Source organism: Cebus imitator, unplaced genomic scaffold (genome assembly GCF_001604975.1).
Source record: "Cebus imitator isolate Cc_AM_T3 unplaced genomic scaffold, Cebus_imitator-1.0 Scaffold489, whole genome shotgun sequence".
Classification (NCBI taxonomy): Eukaryota; Metazoa; Chordata; class Mammalia; order Primates; family Cebidae; genus Cebus; species Cebus imitator.
The window spans coordinates 1,248,159-1,260,228 of NW_016107804.1; the positions used below are offsets into that span (position 1 = coordinate 1,248,159).

Consider the following 12,070-nt stretch of genomic DNA (forward strand, 5'->3'; position numbering starts at 1 on the left):
TGAGGTAAATCTTAGGAGAATGATATCCAGTCCTTAACCATCTAATCCTGACTGCTTTTCACTTCTGCCCCTGTTCCAAACTATGCTTTTCCTTATACTCTTCCCTCACTCCTTCTTAACGTAGGTCTGTTTTTTGAGACGAAGAGCCCATCTGTGACACTCTAAATAATGTTACAGAACTATATATATAATACTTTTCCCCTCTCCAGAACTTGGCAATGGCCCAATCTAAGAGACTGTTAAGTGGCAAAGAATTAAATTCAAACCACGGACCATCAGAAGGCCATGGGACACTACAGGAGTTGATTTGTGTTTGGATATACTGATTTTCTTGTTTGCTATTTTCATGTACCATACACTGTATAGGATTGCAGGGTGAGCAACTTGATTCCAGGGTTGGCTCAATGAAGGGATGTAATTAGCCTATTAATTCTGCTAATGTCTTGTAAAGTCATTCAAGTGAGAACAGCGGATATATCAACTCCTCCTTGGAGCCTGCTGCAGGGAGCATTGTATTTCCACTCTGCTATTTATAGTTCTCACAGCTGGAATCAGCTGGTTCAGCAGGACATGGCTTTTTCAGTTTTATCAAACCAAGATGCAATGAAGGATTGCCAACGAATGTGTCCTAGAATTTCCCTCTATCACCCCCAAAATTCCATAGTCCCTCTGAAATCATAGGCTCATAAAAGGCAGAAATCACTTATTACTCTTACTCTCTACATACACATACACTTACTAGAAACTCTTAGTTGGCATCTGGCACACAGGGTTTGTTTGTGTTGTTTGGGGGTGGAGATTGGTTGTGTCGTTTTGTTTTTTCTTCTTAGGGGAAAAACACACACAGGGCTTAGTATTCCAAGAATTTGAGAAGAGGGTGGGGGGAGCAAGATTTATTCATTTTTATGACAAATAGCTACTCAAGTACCTACTTTATTTTTGGGTGCTTTTATGAGTCCAGGGGCTGCTGCATTGAACAATGCAGAAAAGAAGTCCTTTCACTTAGAACTTACATCCTAATGGGGGTTGGGAGTTGAGAGAATTAAGCATTCTTACAAGGAATGTTAAAAGTAAACTATGGACAGGAATTGAAAATATAAGAGTTTTGATGTATAAAGAAAAAGTGACAAGGCCAATCATTGGTGGTCTTAATGTGATAGATATGCCAGTTTGGAAATTGTATCAGATAGAAGGCTATGCTGGTCAGGGCCTAGGCTATAGTTATGACAAGGGGATGATTAAGGAAGTGAGAATAAGGAAACTATTGGCGTGAGATGGATGAGGATTATTGGAGATAAGTCAAAAAACTGAGAGGCTGGGGTGCTGGATGGAGTATTCATGTAGACACTGAAGTCACCAAGAATGATAAATAAGTAAGGGGGAATTCATCATTACCTATCTGCTTATGATATTGTTATGTTTGGGCTGTGTCCCCATCCAAATCTCATCTTGAATTGTAGCTCCCATAATCTCCATTTGTCATGAGAATGCACTGGGACGTATTTGAGTCATGGGGTGGGTTTTTCCCATTCTGTTCTTGTGGTAGTGCGTGAGTCCCATGAGATCTGATGGTTTTATGAGGGGCAGTTCCCCTGCACACAGCCTCTTGCCAGTCACCATGTAAGAGGTGCCTTTGCTCTTCTGTTGCCTTCCGCCATGATTGTGAGGGCCCCCCAGCCATGTGGAACTGCGAGTCCTTTGAACTTCTTTTTCTTTATAAATTATTCAGTCTTGGATATGTCTTTATTAGCAGTGTGAGAATAGACTAATGAAGCAAATTGGTATGGGGAATGGGGTGCTGCTGTAAAGATACCCAAAAATGTGGAAGCAACTTTGGAACTGGGTAACAGGCAGGAGTTGGAACAGTTTGGAGGGCTCAGAAGCAGATATGAAAATGTGGGAAAGTGTGGCACTTCCTAGAGACTTATTAAATGGCTTTGATAAAAATTCTTACAGGGACATGAACAGAAAAGCCAGGCTGAGGTGACCTCATGTAGAGATGAGGAACTAATTGGAAACTAGAGCAAAAGTGGTTCTTGCTATGCTTTAGCAAAGAGACTGGTGACATTTTGCCCCCTGCCCTGGAAACCTGTGGAACTTTGAACTTGAGAGAGATGATTTAGGGTATCCGGCAGAAGAAATTTCTAAGCAGCAAAGCATTCAAGATGTGATTTGGGTGCTCTTAAAAGCATTTAGTTTTATTCATTCACAAAGATGTGGTTTGGAATTGGAACTCATGTTTAAAAGAAAAGCGGAACATAAAAGTTCAGGAAATTTGCAGCCTGATGATGCAATAGAAAAGAAAAATCCATTTTCTGAGGACAAAGTCAAACTGGCTGCAGAAATTTGCGTCAGTAATGAGGAGCTAAATGTTAATTGCCAAGACAATAGGGAAACTGTCTCTAGGGCATATCAGAGGTAGCCCCTCCCATCACAAGCCCTGAGTCTTAGGAGGAAAAATGGTTTCATGGGCTGGGCCCAGGACCTTGCTGCTTTGTGTAGTCTCAGGACTTGCTGCCCTGCATCCAAGCTATGTCTAAAGGGGCTAAGGTACAGCTCAGACCATTGCCTCAGAGGGTGCATCCCCCAAGCCTTGATGGCTTACACATGACATTAGGCCTGTGCATACACAGAAGTCAAGGATTGAGGTTTGGGAACCTCTGCCTGGATTTCAGAGGATATATGGAAATGCCTGGACGTCCAGGCAGAGGTATGCTACAGGGAAGAGCCTATATGGAGAGCCTCTGCTAGGGCGTTGTGGAAGGGAAATGTGGCGTGGGAACCCCCACACAGAATCCACACTGGGGTACTGCATAGTGGACCTGTGAGAAGAAGGCCACTATCCTCCAGATCCCAGAATGGCAGATCTGCCAACAGTTTGTACCATGTGCCTGGAAACACTGCAGACACTCAACGCCAGCCAAAGAAAGCAGCCAGGAGTGGGGCTGTACCCTGCAAAGCCACGGCGGGGAGGGGGAGCTGCCCAAGGTTGTGGGAGCCCACTTCCTACATTAGCATGAACTGGATGTAAGACATGGAGTCAAATAAGGTCATTTTGGAGCTTTAAGATTATACTGCCCTGCTGGATTTCAGACTTGCATGGGGCCTGTAGCACCTTTGTTTCAGCCAGATTCTCTCATTTGGAATGGGTGTACTTACCCAATGCCTGTAGCCCCATTGTATCTAGGAATTAACCAACTTGCTTTTGATTTTACAGGCTTATAGGCAGAAGGGACTTGCTTATCTTAGATGAGACATTGGACTGTGGACTTTTGAGTTAATGCTGAAATGAGTTAAGACTTTGGCGGGCTGTTGGGAAGTTATAATTCATTTTGAAATATGAGAACCTGAGATTTGGAAGGGGCTAGGGGCAGAATAATATGGTTTAGCTATGTCCCCACCCTAATCTCATCTTGAATTGTAGCTCCCATAATACCCACATGTCATGGGAGGCAACTGGAGAATTGAGTCAAGGGGGTAGGCTTTTCCCATGCTGTTCTCGTGATAGTGGGTGAGCCTTGTGAGATCTGATGGTTTTATGACGGGCAGTTCCCCTGCTCATGCTCTTTTGCAGCTGTCACGTAAGAGGTGCTTTTGCTCCTCCTTCATCTTCCACCATGATTGTGAGGCCTCCCCAACCATGTGGAACTATGAGTACATTAAACCTCTTTTTCTTTATAAATTACCCAGTTTTGGTTATGTCTTCATTAGGCATGTGAGAATAAACTAACACAGATATGTTGGTCATAAAAGACCTCCACATATATTTTAACCAAAGAATTTGTTGACAAATTATGTGTTACACTTTTTCAGCACCTTTTCATTCATAGATAAGCTTTTAAGAGGTTCGTATTTAAAAATGAGATTGACGTTTTTGGATTTGGACAATGCCTAGACAGCCTTCCTGAACATGACTGCACACTAAAATGACCTAGAAGATTCTCTTCAGCTTAAGACAGATGCCTGAGCAAGTCTTAAACAGAGAGACTAATGCCTTAGGACTAAGCTAGGTCAGGGTATCACAGGGTGCACCTCAAAACTGGGTGGGAAGCCACATGGATTCTTAGCTTCATGCAGGAAGGAATTCAAGAGCAAGCTGATAAAGCGGAAGAAGTTTATTTAGGTAAAGGAATAAAAGGTTGGCAAATCCATAGGCAGAGCAGCTCCAAAAGCTGCCAGCTAGCTACTTTTATGGTTATTTCTTGATCACATGCTAAGCACAGAGTGGATTATTCATTAGTTTTCTGGGAAAGGAATGGGGAATTCCCAGAACTGAGGGTTAGACCATATAGGGTAGCTTCCAGACATTGCCAAGGCATTTGTAAACTGTCATGGTGCTGGTGGGAGTGTCTTTTAGCATGCTAATGTCTTATAATTAGTGTATAATGAGCAGTGAGGATGACCAGAGATCACCTTTGTCACCATCTTGGTTTTGGCCAGCTTCTTTACTACATCTTATTCTATCAGCGGGGTCTTTGTGACCTGTACCTTGCAAAACCACTCCTACTGATTCCTAAATTCCTATCTCACCCATCCAGGATGAAGTCACTCTGGTTTAAATGCCCCTGACAAGAGAATTCACACTGTTCAAATCTCCCCAGGTGACTTTGAAGCATATCCATATTTATTAGCCACTAAGCTAAAATATATTATAGGCTGCTTTCAATGAAAAAAAAAAACATTTTGTGAGTCACTTCACACTTACTTTTACTTGAGAAGACTGAAAAGGTAAAGAAGTGGTGCTAAAATTTAAAAATAAAAAAATCTCAACTTGCTCTAGTAGGAATTTTAATAGTGCACCCTAGGTTTCATTTTCTCTCTCCTGGTATGTGAATAAACAACCTTACATACTGCAATTCACTCTGTAATGAATTAGATATGACCCTATTATATTTTGGAGAAAATGTATAGTTAGAACCTAAGCTTAGGTAACTTATTTTTATTTTTACAAATTCACTCACACATTTTTCTTAAATTTTTCTCATGTTCTTTCTCTGAATACGTGGTAAAAGTACTCCTTTCCCATTCTGTGTCAGGGCTCTTTACAAAGCTTTCTCATCCTCTCCATCCCTGAGGGAACTCTGCCTCATTTATCTTTATGCTTTCCATATCTTACTCCATCGGCCTACCAAAGTAAGTAAATATCTGATGAATAAATGAACATAAGATTTAAGTAAGAATTATCATGTTAAACTAATTGTTCCCTCTCTGATCTCTGTATTATTACATTTCAAAGGAGTTTCTGGGAAAAGTGTGAACACAATGATGTATAGATTCAATAAACAAGAAAAATGGTACTCAGGGGTTTAAAAGAAAGCTAATAAAACGTCAAATCCACAGCAATTAATTTCTCCCAGTAAGTCCTCATAAATTCAGACCAAGAAATTTTACACTGGTCTTGCCTCATTCAACTCTCATCCATCCTGGGTAGGGCTCCTCTGGGCCTCTTTCTCACCTGGCAAACAGTACTTGATGCTCATTGGATGCAGATCTGAAAGAGGTAGAAAGAGCCTAGCACCTGGTTTATCTCTAGCTTTATGCTGCAGAGAGTATTTGATGGTGTGCCACAGTGCTCTGTATATACTGTTGGGATCAGCCTTCTTAAGTGCACTGGAATTTCTCTGGGTATCATTAAATTCTTCATTTACTGACCATCAGGCACTGGGATAGAATATGATATTAATCAAGAAACCATCCCTGGATATCAAGGAGCTCATGATCCACTTGGAAAACTTGCAGATTACAAAAATTTTTTGTGTCAGGATTTTGCTACGTTGCCTAGGCTGGAGTGCAGTGGCTATTCAGAGACACGATCATAGTGCAGTGCAGCCTCAAACTCCTGGGCTCAGATGATCCTCCCTCCTCTACCTCCTGAGTGGCTGGGACTACAGGTGCACACCGCTGTGCATGGCCAGGATTTTTTTTTTTTTTTAGGATGTTATAAGACCTATAGTTATTTAATTATTATCGTTCTTAGGATAGTTAGTGAAAAGATTTGGACTAGTCTTCCACACACCGATGTACAGCAAGACAACTACAGTTAGTAACATTGTACTATATACTAGAAATTTGTTAAGAGTAGATTTAAGGTGTTTTTACCACAAAGGAAAGAAAAACGTAACTATGTGGGTAGATGGATTATTAATTCGCTCGACAGTAGTTCTCATTTCACTGTGTGTATGTGTATCAAAGTATCATGTTGGCCACTTTAAATTCACACATTTTTTATTTTAAAATAACTGAAAAAAATAAAATAGTAAAATAAAAATAATGCATAGGCAAGCATAAAACCCACCTTCTTCCAATGAAGGGAGTAGTTTGACAGTTAATACTTGGAGGATAGAATGATAGAGTTTTCAAAGCCTTTGTGAATATTGTGGTAAGGAGCACTCCTAAATGAAGGAATCTCATTTTGGTTTATAACAGCCCTCACTTTTCCACTCTCAGATTTTTACTGCCTTTCCCTAATGTACCATTAAAGCCCTTCAGCCTAAATTCATAGAATCCATTAAGGAAGAAATTCTGAAGCAGGTTTTGGGAACACATTTTCAGCCTAGAAGAAAGGTATCTTACTCTTTGACAGACCAAGACTGCCAGCTTACTCTTTATTTAAAAATGCTAATGAGTAACAAGCCCTGTATCAATAAACAGAGCCAAGTGTGTGATAAATGTTAAGGTGGAAGAAGAACAGGTTTTGGGAACACATTTTTATCCTAGTCAGGTGGCTTTCATGCTGCTAGAGGAAAGGTACCTTAATCTTTGACAGACTCAGATTGTCAGCTTACTCTTTACTTAAAAATATTAATGACTAACAAGTCCTGTATCGATAAACAGAACCAAGTGTGTGATAAAGTGTGATAAATGTTATGGTGGAAGAAGCATCCCGTGTGGTCTGAATACATGCCGGCAGGGAGATTTGACCCATAATTGAAAAATCAGGAAGGCTCCCTACAGGAAGTAGCATCTGCGTTGTCTGAGTGCAGTGATGAGAGGACTCTAATTCAGGCAAAGGAACAGCAGATGTGGATGTGAGGAGATGAAGTGGTTATATAACTACATTATCAATCATATTTTTCGCATTTACAGTCTAAGTTTATATCATCTGTGTAATTCCATAGTTACACACGAAAACGATGCTTAATACTACTAACACTACTTCATGGCAAGGTAAATGCTTTACATGATCTGATGGACCTGTATCTACATGCTTAGATCCATATGCTGTAGGAAGTTAAGAGTCTGAGGTTTTGAATGAGAGAGGCCCTGGTTCAGAGCCCAGTTCTTCCATTTACTAGCTCTGTGACCTTGGGTTCAGCTTTGGTTTTCTGATTTAGAAATTGGGGATTTCTGCCTCATAAAAATACTGTGAGAATTGAATGAGAAGATGAGTATTGCGGGGCTGGTACATTGTTTCAACTCTAGTTAGCTTTCTTAAGCACTTTTTTTTTGCCTGTACCCCTTAGTTCTGTTTATTAAGAGCAACTTTGTTTTCTCTTTTTACTTCTCTAGGGATATGAAGCCTGACAATATTTTACTTGATGAACATGGTAAGTGAGTTATTTGTTTGCAATCAACAACATGACATGCTCGTAGAAAAGTTGATTATTCCCAGCAGAGGAGTATTACACATGGAAAAGGTATTTTGCTATATTCAGTTGAGCTCTATGTGTAAACTCCTCATAGACAATATGGGGGAACTTTATTACTTATGGCAGGATATAGTACAACAATATACCCTTAAGTAACATTGAATTTACCTACTGAGAAAGTCATATTCTACTCTATTTGCTTTCACTACCATATTTCTTCAGGAAAACCATCAGGATTTTTTAGTGTTAGCCTTAATACAACACACAATCACCTATGTTTTCCATGATACAGAGACCTCAAGATGAGAGCATTTGACCAGCAATAGCATCTACCTAGACATTAGCAACATTATTTTGTTCTCATTGCATCTATTTCTATGCATTCCTTCTTATAAAAGGCAAACTGCTTTTACATTTGCAAATTGGTTTTTACATTTACTTGATATCACAGAAGAATACTTATATCTTAGGGTCATTGTAAATACTAACATATTACGTGTAAAGTACTTGATGCAGTGACTGTCACAAATAAATCACTTAATAAAAGTCTAATATTAGTACAATTTTTATGAGGTGGTCATGGCTTTCTCCCCTTGGAAAGAAAGCTGGAGCTGCTTCATCTTCTTTTATGTGGCTTTGTCTATGCTGACACATATACATACCAATATATCTCAGAAGAGATATCAAGTTTTCTGTTTAAAAATTTCAGTTGTTTGAGTCCAGGCCCTGTGGTTCACACCTGTAATCCCAGCACTTTGGAAGGCCGAGGCAGGTGGATCACCTAACGTCAGGAATTCAAGACCAGCCTGACCAACATGGTGAAACCCCATCTCCACTAAAAATACAAAAGTTAGTTGAGCGTGGTGGCAGGTGCCTGTAATCCCAGCTACTTGGGAGGCTGAGGCAGGAGAATCGCTTGAACCCAGGAGGCAGAGGTTGCAGTGAGCAGAGATTGCACCATTGCAATCCAGCCTGGGCAACAAGAGTGAAACTTCATCTCAAAAAATATTCAGTTTGAAAAAAAAATCAGTTAGTTTAAAGAAAAGTATAAAAGAGATAAAGTTGTGTTATCCAGATTTGTGATATAGGGATATGGCAATAATCAAGATGGTGATAAGTGAATGCTGAATTTCAAGAACTACTGATTAACTATGTCCTCTAGAATAAGCTTTTGCCCGCAGTGATTAAATGTGTATAATTTCTTCCTAATATTTATTTTCATGTAAATTTGGATTCATTGGAACATCAGGTAAGACCTGTAAGGCACACAGCCTGTATGATATAAATGTTAACAGTGTCAATATGATCTTTATTATGTCTTTAGAAGGCTGCTAAATTAGGAGAGTCCTAAATCTTAAATTCTCCTTATTCGATTTTTACAAAAAGGATTTGCAAGTGGAACTGAAACTCCAAGTACCATCTATTGCTCATTATTTATTTACCTAGTTTTGAGCCTGATTTGCCTGATCCCACCTGTGCTCACAGGGCTAAGAAACACTGGTATATGACCTCTAATTTCAAAGCTCAGTGTCATTACTTATTTATGGACTGTCCAAAAAGATTTTTTCCACTTTCTTCCGATGCCTTATTTCTTCCTTATCTTTACTGCTTCTGACATTTGAAAACAGAGCCTCTGATTCTCAGAAATGTGAGCAATGGTGAGACTTAGCATGAAGGTGACTTTTAAATACCAGCTATCCAGAGCTGGGCAGTGGCAGGCACCTGTAGTACCAGCTACTTGGGAGGCTGAGGCAGGAGGATCCTATGAGCCCAGGAGTTTGAATCCAGCCTGGGCAGCATAGAGAGACCCTGTCTTTTGTAAGGGGAAAGGACAATTACCACTAGCTTCTCTTCTAGCATATAGAGGTCACCTTTGTGCAACTTAGGGAAAGTGCTCCCTCTGTCCACCACAGCTTCCTGGCAGCACATGGCCCACCAAGGAGAACCCAGGTTGGGGTTTTGTCCTCACTTGCTCCCTCAGTTGGGTGCCTTTGTGCATGATTTCTGCTGCTCCACCATTTATAGAGGCCCTGAATGGAGGCATACAGGTCCTATCAATGCAACACTTTTCAAGCTTTATCCTCCATTCAGAGAACAGTGTTTTCATCCCAGGCCTCATCCATGGCTTCATCTCATATCTATCATGAAGGCATCCTGTTCTCCTTCAGTCAACTTCTTTCCCCTCCTCATTTTCTTGGCAACTTGGTGATTGCAGATGAGAAAAAAAGTGAAGCAATCAATTAATCTTCAAGTTTAACCACCCTTAGAGACTACCCTTGCAAAAGATTAATTATGTAACAGTGTGGTTAAGAATGTGAATTCTGGAGTCAGATTGCCTTCATTCAAAACACACTTCACTCATTTACTAGCTCTGAGAGCTTTGGCAAGTTGCCTAAACTTTGTCTTAGTTTTTCAGGGATCAAAAGAATACTTACATCTTAGAGTCATTGTAAAGACTGACCTAATATGTGTAAAGTACTTGATGCTAATAACTGTCACTCAATAAAAGTCTAATACTAGTACAATTCTTATGAGGTAGTCATGGCTTTCTTTCCTTGGAAAGGAAGCTGGGACTGCTTCATCTTGTTTTATGTGGCTTTGTCTCTGCTGACACATAACTTATGTTTACCAAATCTCTACCAGACAGAATCTGTAAACGCTCTTTCCCAAATAATTATTTTGATTTCAGAAGTGATATAACAAATATTCTGCTTGTCTACTTGTTAGATCTGTGTTTAAACCATTTTGTTTATCCCTTCTTCCTCAGGTAACTACACTTTCTGGGGTACATTCTGCTGTCTTTCATGTGTGCAGGGGGTGAGGGCACAGTCATGGCATTTTATTCTTGGCGGAGCTGGGGCTCTGTACAAGCCATCATTCCAATGTGCCGGAGAGATAGCCTCAGTCTGCCCTTGTTTTCTGGTATCTTATTTACAATGACTGCTTTCATTCTCAAAGTTTTTTCTTTTTTTAATTTGGCCAGTGAATTAAGAAGAGGCTTTTCTATATTATATTCCTATACTGAACTCAATTTGAAAATCAATTGCTTCGAGAAAGATTGTGTATGAATGGTACAGAGGCGAGCAAACCAAAAACACTGAAAGCCATTTTCTAAAAATTGTCTTAGGGATCTCTTTCTGGAGAAAATATATTTTTTGAAGTTATTTACTTTGTTCAGATTCTGAAAAAGTAGGACTCTAAAACATTACTCAAAGAACATAACTAACCACTTTTCAATGAATAAATTCCTGTTGTTCATCTTCCCCCAGGTCACTATGTAGAGCTGATCATGTGAGAATCAGCTGGACCACAAATCAATGCCTGCCTTTCAGAGTGTCTACTGGTGTGATTTTTCCATGTGGAGCTCATATTTGAAGACCTCATTTGTCCATCTTCATTTATAATATTTCATCCCTGATGGGCTGTCACATGGGCCTCTTGTGTGGAAATTTTAGCCACCATGAAGGGTAACCCCCTATCTCTCTGGTGCCTCCTATGCCCATCCCTACAAGTGAGCTGTGTATCACACCTTGTTGCTTACATTTTAATGCAGCACCATTCAGTAACAGGCAGAAACTTTGTTTTATTCTTGACTCATGCTCTTTATATTTATCTGAAAAGACTGACCGTAACATGGGAAATCCACTGTTAATAAATATTCCTTGTACATTAGAATTTGCCTTAAAAAATGTTTTTAACTTAAAGCACATCCGTACTGTTCTCCCAAATCTCCCATTTACTTGTTTAGAAATAGCATTAGGTCTGGGTGACACCTGATCAACTGTCCTAATGTATATTTTCATTTCCTACCAACTTAAATACCCCATCCAATTCTATCAATTCCATAGTGTCTAAAATTCTTGTATTTTTCTAACTCAGGAAATGCTACAATTACAGGAACAGTAATGTCTGCTTGACATATCTGAGAAAATGACAATTATGTCATCATCTCTCACTTAGGTTTCTTAATACCATCCAGTCACAAGGAATAGAGGCAAAAACTCAGTCTAGGAGGTGAGAAACAGTCTTCCCGTTGCAGTGTCTCAAAATGTGCCAAAATATCAAGTGGACAGTGCCCTTTTAAAACGACATACAGTGTAGAATACTGTAACTTATCCCCAGATAATCACTCCCTAGGTAGTACCTAGGGTTATGCATTTTTAGCAAGAATCTCAGAAAAATGTGGGGCAAATATTCTAACTACCTACAAGTAGGAGAGACTTAAAAGTTGGGAGCAAAGCCAGCTCTTATGGTGCCTTAGAGTACTCTGTTGAAAGCAGAGATCCTCAGGCTGTGACCAGGAGGAGTAAGAAAGAGTGTAAATGACAACAGTGATGGCTGAATTCAATGACATCATAAGATGAATTCAGATTTTTTATGTGGTCCTCTGTCCCAAGCAAGAGGTAAAAAGAAAAGGCAGAAACCCTCTCCTAGGACGGTAAATTAGGAAGTCCTGAGGCTTTCACCTGAAAAACTCTTCA

The 12,070-nt window shown here is 39.9% G+C and overlaps 1 protein-coding gene across 1 annotated transcript in view; it reads left to right on the forward strand.

The window, feature by feature from the left end:
* STK32A (serine/threonine kinase 32A) overlaps positions 1 to 12,070 on the forward strand; it is a 143,730-nt gene that overhangs the window by 92,541 nt on the left and 39,119 nt on the right. Inside the window, exon 6 of the mRNA XM_017513249.2 lies at positions 7,510 to 7,547. Within this exon, the coding sequence (XP_017368738.1) occupies positions 7,510 to 7,547 (38 nt within the window). The remainder of the gene's footprint in view (positions 1 to 7,509; positions 7,548 to 12,070) is intronic.